General features: G+C 34.9%; 1 protein-coding gene across 6 annotated transcripts in view; it reads right to left on the bottom strand.

Annotated features, from left to right (window-relative positions):
* The window catches only part of LOC105213673 (uncharacterized), a 236,630-nt gene that overhangs the window by 7,748 nt on the left and 205,844 nt on the right, over positions 1-23,038 (bottom strand). For all 6 annotated transcript variants that reach the window (XM_054230205.1, XM_054230203.1, XM_054230207.1 and 3 more), the window contains 2 exons: positions 20,998-21,100; positions 6,653-6,675 (listed from right to left, as the gene is read on the bottom strand). In XM_054230205.1, coding sequence (XP_054086180.1) covers positions 6,653-6,675; positions 20,998-21,100 — 126 coding nt within the window. The remainder of the gene's footprint in view (positions 1-6,652; positions 6,676-20,997; positions 21,101-23,038) is intronic.

Here is a 23,038-nt window from a genome sequence, read left to right as displayed (position 1 = left end):
AACATTGTATAATATTGCCATATTATTACTTTTGTAAAATAACATGATTTAATAGCAAAAAATAAAATTACTTAAAATTCTAATTTCGTGTCTCTGACTACCCCAAACCCCTTAAGAGAATTATATACACTATTTTAATTTGAATCTACGGGGAGTTTACCATAGATATACCATTTCCTAGGAAACAACTGTCAAATCAGCTGTCAAAGTAAACATATGAGTTTGATATTTATATTTCAACTGTCAAAATAATTTCCTTATGAAATCACTTTTTGTTTGTATAAATTAAAAAATAAAATAAAATATATTTTATGCATTTATTGTAAATATTTTGCAAATTTAAAATAAATCATATTGATCATAACAATAAATAAGTACTACCCTAATATGGGTACCCTTATGCATGTAAGTCAGCCTTAGTTAATTTTACTATCAGCTAAGCGCTATGTCACTTTTAAGCTGCTTAAATGTTTTATAGATACGTTGCATGCCACTAAACCGTTATATGCGGCGGTACATTAGCTTCGCATTAATTGCTTATCAACGCAGTATTATCTCGTAGCGTTCGTCGGCTTGATTGCTGGTCGCGCAAGTGCGCCCTGTCTCCACCACTCAAGTAGGAAATGCCGATTATTAAATTACGAGTAGGTTGCGCCAATGTGGGCTACCGAACGCTCACTGCGGAATGCATCGCAGCTGCTCGGCTGCAGCGCCGTTTTGTACATGTCAATTGCACATAAATAATTTATTGTTGCACTGAAGTGTACAGTTTCGTGTGCGACCGTTATTTTGTCTCAGGCAGAATGGTTAACATTTTACTTTTATTTTAAATAATAATAAAATAAATATTAAAGCTTGTATGTGCCGCTGCAGCCAGCACGCCAGCCGCGAGCGTGCGCGTCTATGTGACTATTTACAAAATCGCATGTGTATCTTGACAGTGTTACATAAACGATATGACCTTTTATTTTGACTTTGCATGTGAAAACTAGTTCTTCCAACGGAGCTGTTGTCGCTCATTTTAAATAATAAAGCTGTAAATGAGGTCGCTGTGGCATGTTTGTTAAAAGGATGTTTAGTTGTAAGTATTTATAGATATCTTATCTTATGGTATCTGGTATGAAGTAGCAAAATGTGGGCTTGATTTATGAAATCATTAGTATTTGTTGGCAATTCGAGGCTTACCACGTCTTTAGCTAACGATATGTTAAACCTTACTAAAATTGCGCGCTTAACAAAGAACTTCACAAAGTTTTGTATTTGAAATGAGTGGTTCAGATCAAGACCAGTCTCAGTAACAATAGCAAATCGCCAAATACTATTACCATTACCATTACCATTACCATTACCATTACCAGTGCCATTACCATTACAATTACCATTACCATTCTCATTACCATTACTATTACAATTGTCAATATTAATAGCAATATCAAGACTAAACAACCAATATCAATTTCAATTTTATTTTCATTTTCAATACCAATATTATTACCATTACAAATACCATTACCATTACTATTAATTTTAATTATCATTACAATTACCAAGACCAATACATATACTGTTACCCTGTAACCATTACAAATACCATTACCAATACTAACGCAATACCAAGACTCTGACCAATATCAATTTCAATTTTATTTTCATTTTCAATACCAATACCAATATTATTACGACTACAAATACCATTACCATTACCAATCCCATTACCATTACCAAGAATGCAAAGCAATAAAACGCAGAAATTTTCCTTGTAGCGACTTTTAGTAAAACGTGTATGTTCATAAGGTCATACATCCATATCAGACAACTTTGTAGCAACCAGCTGATGTATGGCCATTGTGAACTTAGCTTGCTAACCGCTCATAGATTCATGCTCATGAATTATATTAAGAGGTTTTAAATCTTTATAAAATACGCCGCAAAATGACACTGCAGCACTTTATTATGTGATATTTATTTAGCAAAATCGAAATTAAGCGTGAACATGACCTGCCATGACAAGAGTACAGTGGTGGACTATTTTTTATGGCGAAGATTTAATGTGACACATATGTATGCAATTGCAGGGAAATGTGGCATGCAACAGCCCGTCAAGTGGGAATCTAAATGCGCAAATGAAGATGTGCGAAATGAGTGAGCAGAACAGAACGAAGAAACTGTCATTACCGTAAGTGTGTCCCCAACCTAGGAGACAGCCATTCTTATGCTGCGCTTAAAAATATACAGAAATGTGTGTGTGTGTGTGTGTGAGTTCAAAATTAAAAATACCCGATGGGCGTTAAAGTAACAAATCTTCAGCGAAATATTTCGGTATCAAAATGAGAGAGTTTTGAAGAGACGGTGGATGCAGAATTTGATTGGAGTTGTAGTACAACAACAAGTGTAAAAATAAAACAATACCAAGAGAAAGAGTAAGCAAGAAGCTGATCTTCGCGCACTAAAAATGATTTGAGCAACACTCAAGGAGGTTGCAGGCAAAACGCTGAATGAGCATCAAATTGGCGAAGGCAAGGAGTACGAGTATGTTTGTGTGTCGCTTGGCACAATGCAACTGAATCGTGCAATTTATGTACGTGAAGTCTCCATGCGCCGATTCTTCCCTTTCTTATGCATATGAGGCAGCGAAGGCGAACCTGGTCCATAAGCACATGCAATGCAAGGCAAACGCTTGAGCACGATGAAGTGCATGAAGTATTTACAGCCAGCAATCCACCATGGGCCATTTAATTAAATTGTTGCCACAGCAGTCACTGGCAGCGGCAGCAGCAACAGCAATAGGCAACAACACACAACAACAAGTGCACAACACTTCATTGTATTGTAAATTTATGCAAAAGCGAAAATAATTTCACTGCGACAATGTCAGCAACAATTGCCGCTTGCTGGTCTAAAGCTAAAGTGTCCCAACAACAACAACAACACTTTGCCGTTTTGTCATTTCCTCGGTGTGGAGTGCATGGGAATGCGTCGTCCAAGGTTACAGAGGAGCCTCGCTATTTGAGATGCAGAAATTTTTTGGATTTTTAAGTATTTTTTTTTCGTTGGCGTTCGGAGCATTTGGAGTTTATTTCTATTTGGTGAGCATTTGTTTTCGTCAGTGTGTATGGTTCTTTCTCAAGAATTAAAAATTGTCTAAGAATTGTTTGCACATTTGTCAGGTAGAATTAGGGCGCAATTAATCAAATAAATTGCGGGAAATTTAAATTGACAGACAGAAAATTATAATTAAGAGAAAATAAGGTAAATTTCGTACAATATAGCCTAGATCGATTGTATTCAAAATTTTTTGTAATTTCAAAATTGTATATCTGTACTTTAGTTCGAATTTAAAGTAGTTGGTGAGGAAGAGCACATTTTTTTCTAATTCAGTCATATATGTATTAGATTGTCTTATCTCCCTTTCTTTTTTTTGCTCTTTATTCAATGCTTTATAAAAAGTGTTACAGTGATCGGATTTAGTTCAAATATGCGCCGTTTCGTTAGATAATCTGTTTCCATCTGTTTTCCTAATACCCCCTCGTAGAAGCCGCCATCCTTATTTTCGAAGAACTCGGACAGCCACTTTTCACAAGTTTCTTTTGAGTTCAATTTTACAGCACCAAGGTCGATCGCCATGGACAGGAACAGTTGGTAATCACTTGGCGCTATGTTCGGGCTATATGGTGGATGCGATAAAACCTCCCATCCGAGCTCCCATAGCTGCTGACGAGTCATCAACGAAGTGTGTGGTCTGGCGTTGTCCTGGTGGAACACTACACCCTTCCTGTTGGCCAATTCTGGACGCTCCTGATCGATCGCCTGCTTCAAGCGGTCCAGTTGTTCGCAGTAGATGGTAGAATTAAGCGTCTGGCCATATGGGAGCAGCTCATAGTGGATGATTACCTTCCAATCCCACAAAACACACAGCAAAAGGCCTTCCTGGCCGTCAATCCCGGCTTGGTCACTCTTTGGGACGATTCACCGGCCTTCGCCCACGACCGTTTTCGCTTGATATTGATCCGCTTCAAAAATGGGTCGAGTTCGTTCCGTTTCAGCAGCATATCGCAGGCGTTGAATCATGCGGCACCCAAACATCAAGCTGTTCGAAGTGATAGAGTATCATTCAACAAAACACCATGAATCTCACGGATTTGCCTTTAATGAAGGAAAACTTTAAAATCTCATGAATTTCGGCGTTAGTGAACTCCATTTTACACGTCTATAACTGTTGAATGCAACATCCAAACTAATCATGCATAGCGTCTTTTTGTAGGTTATTTGAAGACCTCTCAAAGATGTAAAGTATTGCCAGATACGAGCTCTGCAGCGCTTTATACACAGCTGCGAAATTCAGAAGACAGAAAGGATATTTGATAACCTTATATTTTAATGTTCGCACACATACTCAATTTAGTTTACTCAATTAGCTTAATTGCCAGCTGTTAATTAAAGTTTCGAGATTTGAACTCTTTATAATGCATATATTCCCAGTCTAATTTGAGTAATTATATGCTTCTAAAATAAAGTAGAAATTTTTGAAATCGTGTTTGAATATTTTCAAAATAAAAGAATTGCAAATAAGAAATGTGGATGAGAAATACAATATCATCTCATTGTGTGTTCAGAATTATTAGTACTCCTAAGTATTCAATTCCCTTGTAAGTATCTACCTATGTATATGTGTGTATAAGTACACTTTACTTTATTTCCCATTTAAGTTTGCATTTTGCGTACTTTTACTTAATTAGCTGCCGAACTGCTCACTTAAGCAAGAGCAAATTGCCGATGTTTCAGCCTCAATTGCTGCGCTGTCATTGCAAGCGGTTCACAGAGGCACAAACACATACAAACTCACAAGCGAAGAATTAAAATCTCAAAGCACATTACTTTGTAGCTGTTGTTTTTGTTGTTGTACATTTAAAATATTCGCTATCTTCCATCACTTTGTCGCTTGCGTTGATGCCACATTTACGATGAATTGCGGCAATGTTTGCTGTTGCAACAAGCGGCATAGACGCATGCAATTGCGTAAAATGTGCAATTTGCTGTTGTTGTTGTTGTTGTAGTTGCTTTTCGTTTTGCTTTAGCTATTATTAACATTTCATTGCAGTGTTTCTGGCTCATTTAAGTTATGAGTAGAGTGAATATTCGGTTGCGCATGGTTGCATGCAACAAGCGCGCAGATCGCGACATGCAACATCACAACAGCATGGCAGTTGCGTGGCAATGCTGGCATTAAATTAGCGAGCTTCGCATGCTAGACGCTGCAGATCATTTGTCGTTGTTGCTGTTAAGTGCTACGCAGCATAGAGCATAACAAGATGCCAGCGAGTGTAAAATTGGTTTAAAAATAATTTAATTTTCCAGTGCATTTGTGTGTGTGTGTGTATGGGTGTGCGCAACACTGACGCTGCAGCAGCTGTTGTAGACAGGCAGCGCACATTAATGCAATAATCACAACTAAATTTGTCATCTTAGCATGTTCGTGGGTGTGTGTGTGCTTGTTGTCGCAAAAATATAACGGTATTTTCGCTGGCATTTTCATTTACAGTTTGCTTCACACAATTTGTGAGATTCGCGATTTTTCACCGGTTTCTACTTTATTCGGCGTCTTCGTCTATTGTTTAGCTCACTTTTTGTGGCATTAGTTGCATGCAACGCCACCGCCTACACGCAGCTTTGCGTTTCAGCGGCGCATTAACGAAATTACATTTTAAAATGCAAATTGAATTTGAAATTGAAATTGCCGCCGAATTCTCGTCAGAAAAACGGTTTATCGTCGCAGTGCATCAATTAATTGTAAAGTGAGCTGGCGCACACCCTCAACAACTCAACTCAGCTCTACTCAGTGCGGCGCGTAGGTACACGGCGCATGTCAGCAATTTGTTGTCGTGTTGCACGTTCGCCTTAAGTTGTGTTTACTTAGTTAAGTTGTGTTGTTGTTGTTGTATTTGCATTTGCGTTTGCGACATTATTGACACTCAAATTTAATCTGGCGTCTAAGTCAACTGGCTCTTAAAACGCGCGTTGGCAGATAAGCCGACGCGATAGCGCTGCGCGGACAAGGGCTTGCGGCAAACTGTAGTTAATATATGTATATGTATATTTCTAATATACAGTTATGTAAGTATGCGACAGCTTTTTGGTGAGATATTGCCAAACTGTTGCTACCGCAGCTGCCATTTGCGCGCCACTCATTGCTCATAAGTCTGCAAATCACCTGGAAAACGCGCTAGCGAATAATAATTTGTTGTTGCAACAAAAACAAAAAAAATCGAAAGAAAAGAAAAATGGAAATATTTTATCGCGCATTTGTCACTTTACGCGACGGTGGAATTTTAACGGTTAAGTTAAGTTTCCGTGTGCGCCACACACAAAACGCCTTTGAAAGTGACACTTTTTGTTGTAGTTGTTGTTAGTGTGGCTATTTATTGTTTATGTGACATAGTTTATGCAGCATTTGTGGCACATACACATGTTCGCTATGTGGCAAGTTGCTTGCTCAGCTATTTTTCCTAACAATCATGCGGCGATTAGCGTTTTTACAACAACAACAAAATATTGGCACACATTCCCATGATTCATCGCATTTTTTCCTTATTTTTTTTTTGTTTTTGCATGTGTAATCCTTATAATTCATATTGTAATCTGTCTTTATACTCACCATTACCGTTAGCTGATTTTATTCTGTAATAAAAAGTAGAAAAAGAAAGTACAGTTATATAGTTGGCATAAATAACGGTGATATTTACAGTTACATAAATTAAGAGTTACTACATTAAATGTTAATACTTGAGAATTGTTATATGATATATGAATGTTATTAAAAACTAAAGACTTAAGCGACAAACTTCGTAAATTTTATTATTATTGCTTTTTCATTTGCTGAAGGACGCAACAAGTAGAGATTGAACTGAAAAATACTTATAATGATAAATTTTATTTATAATTTTTGCTTCAACCTGCAAATAGTCTCATTAGTTAGTAGACATATTAATTAAGATACCATAATCACATCTATCTACGAAGTCAAAGCTTATACCGAACCAGATCCAGCTCTAAGTATGTAAGCAAGTCCCTAGTGCGTAAAAAAATTACAGATTAATCTTAAGCTGAAACTCAATTTTGGGCTTTTCAGGCGTTTTCAAGCATTCAGCTATCATTTCCTTAAGCTGAATAACGTTAAATATACCAAAACACCTTCATGTTTGGTAACTAGTTACAGCTTTAGATTCTTCACGTTTGTTTTACATCGCTGACAAAAGATAATACTTCTGTATAGATTTATTAATTATTTTAAAAAATCTGGAAATTTAGATTTACATATAACCAATTAATCTAACGGACAAAATATTTAAAAAGAAATTACTTGCATCCTACTTGTAGTATTATGAAGAAGAACTTGCAATTCTCACTTCATCCCGTGATATATAATACAACAAATCACCTCTAGAGGTATAAATGATCGCCTCTATAAATACAAATCCCAACTACAGCACTTATCCACCAGCAAATGACTAAATTAAAGCAATTTGCCGCTTTATTTCAAAAGTTAAAATACTTTTTCTGCCATTCTGCCAACAGCAGCAAAGCTTTCATACAATTGCCTGCGTAATTTTATAAAACCGTTAAGAGGAACACACAACAGCACTTGGTGTGTGTGCAGCAAAGTAATAAATTCGTCAACTGCAAATAGCAAACAGTGGTCACAAAATCATCAAATCGGATAAGCGTTCTCAACTTTAAACGACATCGAATTACAAACTTAGATTGGCTGTGAAATTGCGCCCGAATAAAAAGCAAAACAATGCAGAAATTTAAAGTAATAAAACGACACTGTGATATAAAACGAAATCAAACAACAACAACAACAATAATAAAGAAAGAAAAGCGATAAAACTCAACTGAAGTGTAGTGAAGTAAAGTGAGGCAGCAGCGAGCGCCTGCGTCATGCGGCTGTGAAATGTTTATGACGTTTCCATTTGCGTAACAACAGAATTGCATTTGCCACCACTACCACCACCACCAACAACAACAACAATAATCGCAAAAATACTTTGTTTACAACTTAATGTGCGACGATTTGAGGCGATTGCTGTTGAGTCTAACGAAATAGAAAAAACCTGTGAAATGACCAGGCAATAAGCGACCGTATGTATTGGGAGAGTATATTTAGCTATGCGTATGTATGTGGGGGTACATGAGTGCGACGAGGGATGAGATTTAGCTGTTGGCGTCGGGTGTACCGGTGGCAGGTTGCGAGACATTTTTTAAAAAGAGCAAATGCAGAGTCTTTTGTATTGTTTACAAATTTATATATAGGTTATACGAGCACAGCTAGAAAAATACGCCTAACTAATTCATCGAACTTTTAAAGCCAGTACATGAAAGCTTTCATGGAAGCTCTATTAAGACTTCTTGGAAGCTTTTAATGCTAATCAAATAGTAATTACACTCTTGAAGCAAGCACATGAAAGTGCATGAAAGTACATGAAAGCTTTTATGGAAGTTCTATTAAAACTTCTTGGAAGCTTTTAAAGCTAATCAAATTTTAATAACTGTCTTTGTCTTTGGGCTCAACTTCTTATGCTAAAAATACTATAGTTTAAGATGCCCTATGAGCTTTTAGTTTTTGTCAATCCGGTCACCAAATAAAAGAAGTGGAAAAGATATTATACCAGTGTAAGCGAGTGCCTGAGGTAAAAACTTCCTTACTGTGTTATCAGAGAATAGGCTTTTATTATTATTATTATTATTTATTGCGCCTAAAGGTAGGCAACGTTTTCTGACAATGCGAGCTTTCACTAAAATAGATACTTCTTGAAGTACACTTTTTAATATTTTTTTCTTATAATTCCTCTTTTCATATTTATCAAAACGACCTCGTATCCATTAACAACAACATTTGTAACAAAGCATGGACTATAGCATACCATTGAAAGGCTCAGTCCAGCTAGTGCAATTGGAACATAAGTAGAAAGGAAGTTGATGTTGCACTCAACGAAATGCAAACCGAAGTGATTTTCCAGCAGAAGAAGAAACAAACAAAAAAGAAGCGTAAAGAACTGCAGGCAACAAAGTGAAAGAAAATGTCGCCAGCTGCCGACTGCTGACTGCTGATGCTGGTAGCAAATGAGATTTGCACTATTTATGGCTGTTGGGCCACAATTGTGGCGGACACAAGTTGCAAGTACATACACATATACATGTGTGTGAGTGTGTATGTTTGCGCAGTGTATGTGAAGCAGGTGGAACAGGCACATCAACTCAAGTCAAATAAAAATGTCAGTTAAATAGAGCGAAAAGAAGCGGGACGCTAAGGCTGAATGCTGACTGCTGAGTGTGGCAGTGGCAGTGTGGCAGCTCCTCGCTTGCCAGTTGCCGCCTGAAGGAACAAAAGCGGTTAACAGCGCAGCTAAAGCGGTGACTAGGCAGCTGAAGTTAAATTATGTTACAAAGCTTCTCACTTTGCTTGCCGCTGGTGATTTAATTACGTTGCACAAGTGTTTACCTTGATAAGCGTGTATGCTGCTATGCGTTCTCATTGTGTGTGTGTATGTGTGTGTGCCACAACAATAGTACTTGGCATTTTTTCACCGCTTTGTAGTCGTTTTTAATGGCATTTTTGCTGCCGCTGCTGCTGCTGCTGCTGCACGCTTACCCACTGACATTGTGCAAGTATGTGGCAAATAGAATAGAATAAAGTTAAATGGAAATTTTAATTGCATTGCATTTCATCTTATTTGCCAGCATTTTTGTGCGCACGCTCTCCATTGCATTTGTGTTCGTGGATACTTGAACTTTCAACTCTGAATGCAATTTGCCACACTTTCATTTGCTTTGGCAAATATATAATTTGCGCTTCAATTTAAGTGAAATTCATTTAAACCCAAAAGCTCGAAAATGAGCGTACTACTAACGGACTGAATGAATAACGGACCGTAGTTTCGCATTGATGCTAAATGTGTGCTGGAGTCATTAAATGCTTTCAAATGAAATGAGTGCAAAGCGCAAAGTCAATGAGTTTCTGGGGCAAACGTGATTTTATACAACGCAAATATACATACACACATATATGCTCGTATACACACACCTATGCATAGATATGCTAGCATATAAGCATAATGGATGTACGTGCCACACATATGTGAGTCAACATACGCTGCAAGTGTTGCAAGTGCAGCTGAAGAACACAAATAAAAACAAAAGTACAAAAAAAGAGTAAAATAATATTCGCACCAAATCAGAAACTTTTTACTTCCAACTTTTTTGGCACGTTTTTACTATGTTGCAAGTGCCGATTTGTGTGTTGTAAACCTGACACATACTTAGCGCATACACATGTAGCGCACTTATACATATCCATATATATGTTTAAGCAGTCATGTCCGCGCATTTGAGTGTGAGTATGTGTGTGGCAAAGTATTTGCAACAAATTTCCAACAAAGTTTTTAACTTGCAACGCGTAGTGAGCGTGCAAAAATGTGGCCATTCAGACAGACAGACAGTCAGATAACCAAACAACCCAATTTCATTGAACACTTTAAAAGCTGCCTGCATTCGGGGCGGGGAAAAACAGCCACATGCCACATAATGCTTGCTGATCGAGCGCGTAGCCCTATTATTAAATGCCACAGAGTAGGCATTTGCGGTAATTCATGATAATGGTTATGGCGTATTTAAAGTGGCGGTCAAAGTGGTTGCCTTCTTCGCATGCGAGGCGGTGTTAATAGCAACGGAAACTATTGACCTGATTTCTGATTTCTTCATACATACATATGTACATACATACACATGAGCAATGAGCCTATATGAATATTCACGCACACTTTTGGTTTTGCATATGAGCTGTAGTCATGGAAGTGGTTTTTCATAAATACATAAAATGCTATTGAAATGTAGGTTTATGAGGATAAAAATCATAAGTGTGGTCAGTGGCGCACGCAGGCAAAAAATTTGGGGGGTTTAGGTAAAAAGACAATGTTTCATTATTTTATTCAGAAATTGAAGTCTAATCTTCTTTTAATTTGGGCGATAACATTTAAAATCTCTTCCTTCGTCACGTCCTCCGTTCAGGCGTGCTTCTCCAGTTTTATTTCTTAAATATGTTTTAAGCCTGCGAAGTGAGGAAAACGAGCGTTCACTTGAAGCGACAGATATAGGGATTATTGCTCCAATCTTTAAAAAACGATGCACTGTTTTGAAAATTTTTGCATCGCAACAATTCAACGCGTCTAAAAAAGTTTTGGATCTTGTTGTTTGATTTAACCAGTTCCTGAAAATATATTCAAAATTTTTGTTAGAAAATATAATCTGAAGAAAAGATTTTTAACCTTTTCCACATTCTAAATTCAGCAACGAAATCATCGGGATCTTCTACACCAGCGGTTAAGTTAAGACATTCAAGTATTTTTTTGCAAATAGCATAATTTATTTAAATTTAAATTTATTTCACAACAGTTCGCTCATGGAACGAAAACTGAAAGTCATAATAAAATGTTTTCAAATTTTTCCTGTATTAAGATTAACAATAAACTCTAAAAAAAATAATAGAAACCTTATTGGTGACTTTTCAGTTCAGAACTAATTTTCAAAAGAAGTCCATTTTGGGCTCACAATTCCCCTTAAATCTAAAAAAATTCAGCAGCCACAGAGTTATAAGGCAAAGTCCAGTTTATATTTTTCTGGGTTTTTTAATTGGCCTAAATTCCCACAACTTTTTAATACTATCCAGATACAATAGGTTTGTTTTTAGTTTAACATTTTCATAGTTTCAAAAAATTAAATTCTATCAGCAGAAAAGTATCAAAATAGGCCGTTTGTGAACAAAAAAGTCTCAAATCACAAAATTTAGAATATACAATTGTATCAAAACGGCAACGCTGTTAGTGACTAATGTATTCAGTGATTTTACATATTCTTACATCGTCGGCAGAAAGATTGCTTTGAAAACAACAAATTACAATTTTTCAAATGACTATGTATAATTAAATTCTATTATTTAAAAATTCAATTACTGTGGGGGGGGGGGACTTTTAACACCCCAAAACCCCCCCCCCTGCGTTCGCCCCTGAGTGTGGTTAAAAGTAAAAAAAAAAAACAGTTAATTTGTGGCGTAAAATTTGGTTGACAATGAAATTTTATGCCTAACTGTCCAGTTGATATATTTTTTAGAATTTTAATTATTTCAAGATCATCCCACTAGAAGTCAAGTCCTGGCGTCATAATTGTGTCCTAGACCCGTTTCATTATGAAAATTCATTCATCCTTGGAATAAAAATAAAGTTTGCTTTGACTCCAAGGACGCGATTCACTGGGAGGGAGTCAAGGAGGGTGTAAACAGCTCTTCTGTGAATGGTGTTCAATGGTTGTCTGAAGTCACGTATTTCAGGAAAGTCCTCTTGATCGCTATGGGAGACGCCTTAGTTTCCTGAAGAGATGGTTTCTGCGAAAGCACCCTGACAGAGCCTGCTTGGAGATCATTTCGTTATGCTCCTGTGACTGTCCGGAGTGCGGTGTTCTGGGAAGTCTGTAGCTTTCTTATGAAAGGTGACGATCGGCCGATTGCCTGTTAAGTTGCCAGCAAACATTTCTTTGTGCTTTTCTCAAGTAATGCCAGCTAACGACTTGAGAATCTTGTTGCAGCTCCGTACTTTGGTAACAATCACTGTTGCATGCGATGTGAAAGAGTACAGGTAATAAACAAGATTTAGGGGTTGCTCACATTAGTAGTTTTATTGTCAAGGACAGAAATATTTAGCTATCCACTTCACTCTTTCGTCCAGTTCGTGAATGTGGTCACTGTAAATTGAATAGGGGAGAGTGTTACGCTCCTAGCAGGAGAGGAAGGTTGAGGAGATAGACGTTTACTTTCGAACACATGCCATCGATTTCAATTCTCACGACAATCGGTTCTGCGGTACCGGAATTAGCCCGGATTTTATCCAGCCAAGGCTTGTTCTTTCGGCGATTTAACCCTCCTTGGATCGGTAAGTAATGAATCAACTTTGTCATTACTTGAGCAACACCTTGCAGCAGTGTTGCTCATTACCCTTTCAATTCTAAGAGGCATTAAGCCGAACCCTGGTCCGGAGGAATATTTCTGCTGATATTGGTGTGGGTCTTTGATAACAAATACCCAACACATTGATTGGAACATTTTAAAAATAATCGTTTCTTGCACACACCACTTTACTGACTGCAGTTGTAAATCACTGGCTAGACTTTACTTGTATGCTGTTTGTAGTCTTAAGCCAAGCCCCGCCCATTTTTATTACATTTTAATTGTATTTCTAATTAATCACATTGTTTTTTTTGGTATTTTTTTTTTAATGCTTGCTAACTTTGATCAGCTAACCATTATGGTTCAACGCCTACCAAACCATTGGCTAGTGAAAACTTCAGAAAACTGAATTTTTAAGTTATATGAGAATTTTAAATATACTCGTAGACATATACATTTGTATTTAATAAATAATTTAGACTCGTACCTCTATCTTTATATGGTCATATCAAATGGAAAAATCAAATTTGCTATTTTAATTTTAATCGTTGCATGCACGCGATTTTTAAGTGTTGTTCGAAACATATATACACATTTATATTCTATATACTAGCCTTATTCTTATACTCAACACAAAAAGTCACTAAAGTGCTCACTCGAGTAAAGTGCATTGTCGGTGTGTTTGTATCTGTTAGCCCGCCTCCAAGCTGTTTACAAGGCGGAGTGAAATAGTCAAGCAAAGTCAAGTCTTTTGAGTTATAGCAGCCTTGAGCTCGTTAGAAACGTTCTTAGCTTTTGTGATAAACCTTTTTGCTTTAGTCAATATATATTTATGTAGTGTTGGTGCAAACTGTGGCAGGTTGAATTATACTGTTGGCGCGTTTTTGGTGTTTTATTAATTGCTGCTTTCGTCGGGTCATGGATTATACATGTATGGTTGTTTATAAGTCATATAATATGAAAAAAAATTACTTCATGGTAAAGTAGATTACAAATAAGGTTATATTAAGCATTCTATGAAATGTATTTAGGCTTGAAAGCCCGCATTTTTTTTAATTTTTCCTAGTTAGCCAATTTATTAAAAAATGGTGCATAACAATTTTTTTATATTTTTTTTTTGTATTTCAAATATTTATACTCTCGCAACCTGTTGCACAGAGTGTAATAGTTTTGTTCACATAACGGTTGTTTGTGTCACCAAGAAATATTAAAGTTAGATATGCGGTTATATATACATAAATGATTAGGATGACGAGTAGATTTGAAATCCGGATGTCTGTCCGTCCGTCTGTCCGTCCGTCCGTGCAAGCGATAACTTGAGTTAAAATTAAGATATCTTAATGAAACTTGGCACACATGTTCCTAGGCACCCTGAGGAGGTTGCTTTCGAAAATGGGCAAAATCGGTACACTGCCACGCCCACAAAATGGTGGAAACCGAAAACCTATGCAGTGTCATAACTAAGCCATAAATAAAGTTATGAAAATGAGATTTGGAACATAGGATCCCATTAGGGAGGGGCACATTTGGATGTAATTTTTTTGGAAAAGTGGGCGTGACCCCGCCCCAAATAGGTTTTTTGTATACAATCCAAAAATGAAAGAAATCGGATAATAACCACGCCCACTTCCCACACAAAGGTTTGGTTGAAAATTACTTTTGGGTCAAAAACCATATCTCAAGAACTATTCGACCGATTTCAATGAAATTCGGTATATAACACTTTCTTGACACCCTGATGACACGGGTGGAATATGGGCGAAATCGGTTCACAACTACGTCTACTTCCCATATAATAGTATAGTCTTCGATATATTGTATCTTGGTGGTGAAAACGAGTGAAATCGGTTTAGGAATTACCTCAGTCCCCATATACTATTTATGATGATTTTCGTTATTCTATTGAACTTTATACAAAATATATGGGTCAACTTATGTTATCTTTATAAAATTACATCAATAAATTGCGAGAGTATAAAATGTTCGGTTACACCCGAACTTAGCCCTTCCTTACTTGTTTTTTTTTAATATTTCCAAGTACCTAGTAGTGGATCATAAATCATAAATCCCATTTCCATGAAAGAGCACTACTCATAAAATCATTGAATCCATAGCACTTCATAATTCACATTCGAATAACGAGGAGTTTACATGTGCAGTTAAATATTAACTGTAATATAATAAATATGTATAAAATTTTATTAATTCAAGTATTGAGGTGGAAAAATCGAAAATTGGTCTTTAATTGACAAAAGGTGTGTACCAGTTAATTAATATTTAATATTTGCAGGGCTTTAATGCCAGAAGGACTGTTCGAGAAAAAAAAATTGCACATGAGTAAACAGTTAATCAGTAAACGTGCGAGTAAAAATACAATCAAAGCGATCGAGCGCAGCGGCAGCGCAAATTATGCAGATTAATTTACAATTCATAAATACCACTGCGAGAGTGTGTGTGTGTGTATAAATGGCATATGAAAAAGCATTAAAATGCGAAAAAATGCAAAAAATGATGAATGAAATCAGAATTTTTATAACACGTAAAGTGTATTTAAAAAATACATATATTTAATATATATACAAATACAAGCAGACAGTTATATATTTATGGTATATATAAAATATATTACATTCCGAAAAAATCCCAATTAACTGACAATTATTGATAGTACAACTGAGTGCACTTGTTCGCGTAAATCCAGCAATCTGCATGAACATAAATACACACTTGCATGTAGTATGAGGCGTGCAAAAAGCAGCACACAGCACACACCTCGACATACATACCCCCGAATAAGTGTTGTGGTAAATGAAAGTTAATTGGTGACATAAAACGTCAATGCATCACAGTTGACAGTTGCAATGCAATCTTTGCTGTTGCTCTTGTTGTTGCTACTTATTTATTTATTTATTTGTTGTAGCTGTTGTCACAACAGTAGCTATGCACATACAACACACACACACACATATATAAACACATACACATACAAAGTGATGGGAGGTTTATATATCAATCATGTTGCGGTTGTGTTGTTGAAATTATCCTTAATAAACTATAGCTTATTATTATCACTATTTTATTGTTATTGTTGTCATTGGTTATATTGGTTGCCTTGACTATAAGTTGCTTTTGTTGTTGTTGTTGTTGTGTGATTGCGGCTGATATGTGAATGCTTTTACATTTTATTCATCCTGTCATTGTTTGGTAAATATGCTTAATCAATTGATTAATGAGCCTTGAAGCGTGTGTGGTGGAAAAAAAATTTGAGTAAATATGTACATATCTATCTGCTAACAGTGAAGTATGTGCAAAATTATTTATAGTTAAATATGCGCAAATGTACATATAAATATAGCTACACGGTTGCCGGCAAATATACTATTTTACAATTTGGAAATTCTATTCTAAAAATGAACTAGTTGGAAAAACTGCATACTTATACCAAACCAATGAAAATTACAAATCGAACAGCAACTGGTGTAAATCACATAGACTGGTATAATGAAATAAAGATAGCATAAAACAAGTTATACCACCATAATGACCTGTGAATAGTGTACCATGAAGAATAACGAATCGAACAATGACTGGTATAAATCACATAGACTGGTATAACTGAAAATTCATAGAATATAAGTCAGTTTTACCATCTTAATTGGTTGTGTGTCTCATTCTACGGCAGTTGGCGAATCGAACAACAACTGGTATAAATCGCATAGACTGGTATAATAAAAAATTATGGAATATGAGTTAGTTAAACCGCATTAATGAGTAATACACATGTTATAGTAGATAATCTTCAATAGAACTACATCTGGTATAAATCATGCAGAGAGAATAATCACATAAAAGAGAGCATAGGCGGATCGCTCTGAACCAGAGTTTTTGTTTCATATTGAATTTGATATTTTTCTCTTTCGAAATAATATAGACGATTATTTGGTGGTGATCAGTTACGCCGTAGGCTTTTACGAGTACCTTTTCAAATTAGAATCCTATTGAAAAAAATCCGAAATTTGTTCTGAAGTATATCCATTTCATACCAAAATATGTTGCTGCAATCGTTAACTAGAATTCTTTTTAAATAAAAGTAGCAGTTTCCTGGGTAATTAGTGATTACTTTTGCATTACAATCTGACACTGAATGCAAATAATTGCATATGTAAAATTTATGACATTAAAAGTCGTTTAAACCCAACTACAAATCTACCCGGGAGAATGCAATGTACCGTAATTCATATAAATACCGAGTCCAGTGATTTATTTGCCTATGAGTAATACATGTGTGCATGTGTGTGTTTGTGTTTGTGTGCGCGTGAAATATTTATTCGAAAAATGTTTAAACTGAAATTGCAATGTAATTGCGACTAATTTGGCGCTTAACATGTCAAACGACACTACAACTCTACGCTACTTGCATACATATATACTACAACAACAACATAGCAATGCAATTGTGCAGCTAATGTGGCAACAATATAGAATTGTGCAGCACGACCGCTGCCTGCTAGCGGTAGTCGCAGTGACGGTAATATGAGTGCGGCTAAAGAACGAGTATATTTTCTAACAACAACAACAACAATAAACTTAATACTAAAATAAAAGTAATAAAGACAGTAGCAAAATGTACTGCTAACGAGACAACAAGTGTCCAAAGACCATGTTACATGTTATACGCGTAATTCGAGGCCACAAGCCCAGCTCACATATGAACACGTTGGCATATGTACATATGTATGTATGTATGAAAATATATATAAACTTGTGTCTTGTTATACATGTGAGGTGCTGTGAAGGAAAAAATCAAAATAATCCGACATTTTTCTATGTGGTGTGTATGGTATAGGTATACTTGGTACTAATAGGTCTTGTATGCATAGAGCTTGGTGTGGTTTTGAATTAATTTTTTATATAGAAAAAGTTAGACCCAAAATATAATATGATTTCAGCTGGAGACATATGTGTGTAGATATATTTTCGTTATTTCGATTTCTACTAGCTTATAATCTTTATAAAGCCAAACATATAGTAGAAGATCGAGCAGATCGAGAAGCAGAGAAATAAGTGAAAACTATTAATTGAAATATCACTGATTAATTAAGATCGATTTAGGATAAGATTGTTTATGAAATTTAATTTCCCATATATACATCCTATATGGTTGGATCCAATTAAAATTAAAAACAAAAATAATTTTTAATATTTTTAACAAAAATAATTTTTAATATTTTTTTTTTAATTTTATTTCTCATAATTCACCCACAGTTCAATTTCTCATAAGCAACTTTTATGGTTATTACAGAAATTTGCATAAAAGCGCAGTTAATTGCTGAGAAATTTGTTTCACGCTTTTATTGTAATCAAGAACATTGTTTTTTCCATAATGTTTATTATTGTTGTTGTTGTCTGTATTAGTTATGTTGTGTTAGGCACCTCACACTCGACAATAACGACTTTATTGGTCATTATTCGCAATTAAAACCACAAGCGACACTTGTCTATGACCAAGCGTTGGAAAAGTGTGCTGGAAGTGTGAAAAATGTTAATGAACACACTGGAAAATATTAAAACTAAAATGATTAAATTATTTTAGTAAAAAATACTGCATGACGAAAATTCTCCATTTCAAAAAATTTTGAGTTTCACAAGTAAAATATAACTAAAATTATAAAATACAATAAAATTAATAAAAATTTGTAATAAATATGAAAAATAAATTTAAAATTAATATTTTTCTTTTATTTTATTTTTTATTTTTTAATATTTTATATTTTCCTGTTTTTTATTTAATTTCTGAAAACATATCACAGTAGAATTAAATTTAAGAATAAAATCTATAAAAAAATACTGAATACTTTTTGTATCATGAGAATATTTTTTGTAATTTTTATTTTTTTTTGCTCATTTTCAGCTGTGATATGGCCAATCACAACCGTCCCACGCTTGCCAATTCAATGCGACAATAATATGCTGCGCCAAATTGATGGCTTTGCAGCAAAAACAATAAAAAAAGCCTGCATGAGAAATTTGTTGTAGGAGTTCCACTGCAATACTGGCGTTTTATTACTGCAATATACTCGAACTTAAATGTGACATACATACAGACATATATGTAAATGCCAGTAAGCTTGCTCTTGTTCAAGTCAGCGCAATTAACTGCAACATTAGTGCTATCGAATTTGTCGCTTAATACCACACTTTGACATGATTATTTTTGAATGGCATAATGCATGGATGGCGAGGCAGTTAACAGGGGCTTAGGCTGAATTACTTTTTGAAAGGATTGTTGGAACAATTCAAAATATTTGTAGTTCTTAGTAGACTTTTGTATATTGTCTTCAAATATGTTAGCTTTGATTTCATGTTCATAATATAAATATTTTTTTTTTTAATTCAAAGAGCTCTGTTAATGAAAAAAAAAAATATATATCAGTACCCATAATAACTACGCCTCTGTGCTTTGCCACTAAAATTGTGACTTTGAACTTTTTGATTTTTTGAACTAGAGACCGGTTATTTAATTAAAGCTACACGTTGATGCCGAAAATATTTTTTTCTTTTTTATTTAAAAAAATATTTGTTTGTTGCATGAACATAAATCCATTCGATGCGCTTAATTTTGTCTGCCACAATACTTCATTCATGACCTCAACGGAACATTTAGCTATTGACGTTTTTCAATACAACCAGTAATGTTGCAATTACTTTTTGCTATAAAAAACAGCTAACAATTTGACAAATTTCGGGCAATTTAAAACAATTTCGTCTTTTATATAGCCTTGCAATAAATTTTTATGCACATGTTGACATTTTAATTGAGCAATAATTACGTCATTACTAATAAATATATGTATTTATATGCATTAAAAGCATGCAATAGCGCTGGCCAAAAATGTGAAGGGGTATTTACAGCCACCCACACAAGCGCAACGAATGCTACAAGCGCGCTTTATGAGCATGATGAATGGACTACCCAAACCATAAGACCGCAAATGAGTTATGGCTTTGATTTTTTTCGTGAAAAATTTTCAGTTTTGAATACACAAAAAAATTCGAAAAACTCAGCATAATGTAATTAAAGCGGCATTGTACCGCAGAGTGCCGGGAATCTGGCACTAAAATGACAATAAACCTAGTTAAATATTTAAAACGCACGATTTTTCAATGGTTGCATGCCTCAAGAGCATTTATGAGGCTTTTATTATTAATACATCAAAGTGCCGTTAATGTAGCAAAATGAAAATGATATACAAAATTGCCTTTTACCTGAAATGAATTCGTGACTTAATTTGACAGCATTGAATGGCAATTAGAAAAATAAAATCAAATGAAAAAAAATGAAAATAAAATAAATAAAAGCTAATAAATATTTTATACAAAAAAGAGCAGCTTAATGATCGTCTAAATGGCTAAGCGCCAGCTCAAATTCCAAACGCAAACACGAAATTCTTTTGTAACTCAAAATAAAAATACATTTAGCTCATTTATTTAAAAAAATCACACACTCAGCTATGTGTTGCGTTATTCATAATTCACACAGTGCATATTCAGCAGTTCATCAGCGCTTTTATTGCTGTTGGCATTCCCGCTTGGCTGTCATGCGCGCCGCACCAATTAACGGCTCATTCAATGGCCGCAGCGATGCGCAGCGCAGCGCTCGTGTTGATTTCATTTCTATTATTAGCACATAACTGCAATGGCATATGCCGCGAGTGTACTGTCATCTATCAGCTGACTAATTGACTCACTGGCTGGCTGCTTATAACAGTATACGTATGTATGTATGTATGTTTATCGCACGCTTCAGCTAACTAATTGTCACGTTGTTACATATCCAACTTAATTGTATAATAAAGCGGCGCCTACCTGTTGACGAGTTTGTCGTTTAAGTCTTTCGTTTTATGGCTTAATTAACTCACACTGCCATTGTCATTGTCTGTCTGTTTCTGTGTGTGTGTGTGTGTAAAATAGAAAATAAAGTTTGAAGTGTTAGCAATGTGACTCACCTTCTACACCTTAGAACTATGACCATTACAATAGCACCTATAAGAGCTGATATGATTGAAACTATGATTAAGGTGAACGCCCAACCGAGTTCGCCGGCATGATCTGTAATTAAAAAAGTGAGGTTAATTAATTTCATGAAGAGTTTATTCAATTTAAAGTGAAATGAAATTATATGATAATAGTTTTTTTGAGTAATTGGTGGCTGATTGTATATATAAAAGTAAGTCAAAACTTTTAAAAACTAAAAACTAAAAATTAAATAATAATTTCTATTTAGTAAACATACTAATTTTTCTAAAAAAATAAGCTTAAAAAGCCTAAAAAATCTTTAAAAGCTTTAAAAGCTTAAAAAGTCTTAAAAGCTTTGAAAGGCTTAAAAGCTTTTTAAGATATAAAAGTATCAACTTAAGTATTTTCAAAAACTTCCAGTTCTTGTGTAAATTTTATTTTAGTAAACATACTCATTTTTTATATACCAATAAGCTTAAAAAACCTGAAAATCTTAGGCTTTGAAAACTTTCTAAGATATAAAAATGTCAACTTAAGTGTATTCAAAAATATTTAAAAAATTCTTATCCTAGGAAATCACCACTTTGAAAGCGCCAATTATTCCGTTGCCTAATAATTTCCACAAACATCAGCACTTATATTGCAATTTCAATAATTTCCATTAATAAATCAAATAAATTGAGTGAAATTTATTATGCTAAATAGACGAATAGAAGCAAAGCTCGAAAGCGAGCAGCTCATTAGCAAGCAAATTGTTTAACAAAAGTCAGTGAAATTCAACATGAAAGCTTTCAAGCTCTCTTGAATTGTTGCCTCCCTCTGACCAAGTGAGTAATTTATGCGGCAACAAAATATATATTTTCCCTTTATTAAAGCATCCGACTGTCAGCCAGCAATAAATACAAGCAGTCTGGGAGACACTTGCTACTGATACGCTGGTGTCCCAAGAGGAAATAATGGTTATATTACTTTTGAAATGTTAAGTTTGCACAGAGATGATTTGGTCAGCTTGGTCGTAGGTGTATAATTCTTCTTGTAAAGCAACACGCCTACTTCCTTCCGTCTTCTGACAGTTTTTTTCTTGCTTATGCCACTATCATTTCATTGGAACTTCTATAATTGTTTGAATTATTATCAATTTGCTCAATTGTTTGAGTTAGAGCATCATGTGGTGTACTTTAGACGTGCCAAATAAATAACAATTACGAGTGTTTTTGTAATTACAAGTTTGGTAATTGTAAAGGGTGATACAAATGCAAGGATAAAATAAAATAATTTTTTTTACATGAATATTTTATTATTATTGGTTAGGAATATAATAAATATATTTGAAATTTATTAAATATAAAACAAAGTTACTTTTTGGTAACGGTTTTTATATTTGCGATTTAAAAATCGTTGCCTACATTTAGGATTAACTACTTTTTGAAAAGTATAAAAAATTTTTGAGGTTTTGCTACGAAATACTATCTTGTGTTATATCTCAAAACTGAAAAAATGCTCCTTTTTATATCATAAAACCTTTTTATATATCAAACTGAAAAAATTTTCCTTTTTATATTTCCAAAAAAAAAAAATGTCCATCTGTACCACCCTGTTTGCCGCTTAATTGCATGCTTGACGATATGCTGGCCTACAAATTTGAAGTACTTTCCTTTTTACAAGCAATAAATGGCGGTCTTTGTCTTACATTTTGTTGTATGTTTAGTAACGGTATTATTAACTGTTGTTGTTGTTGCAGCTACTTTTACTCTTGTGAACAAACTTCCGTTTACGATCTTATCTCATTTCCTGTCCACATAAACGGCACGCAGCGTGTGGGAGGAGCTTAACATAGTGTTTTGCGTTGTTGTTGTTGTATGCTTGCCGTGCCGTTTTGGAAATTTCATTTGCACTTGCTTACTCGTCACATGATTTGCGGTTTTGACGCCCCACAAATTTATTTCGTCGTTTTATGGACGTGTTTGGATATTGTTATTGTTGTTGTAGCACTTAATGGCCACGCATTGTTGTAAGCGTGTGTATTTTAAT

The sequence above is a fragment of the Zeugodacus cucurbitae genome, chromosome 4, assembly GCF_028554725.1.
Source record: "Zeugodacus cucurbitae isolate PBARC_wt_2022May chromosome 4, idZeuCucr1.2, whole genome shotgun sequence".
In the NCBI taxonomy this organism is placed as follows: Eukaryota; Metazoa; Arthropoda; class Insecta; order Diptera; family Tephritidae; genus Zeugodacus; species Zeugodacus cucurbitae.
Note: the sequence above shows the minus strand (reverse complement) of the source record. Positions and strands in the feature narration are given on the sequence as shown.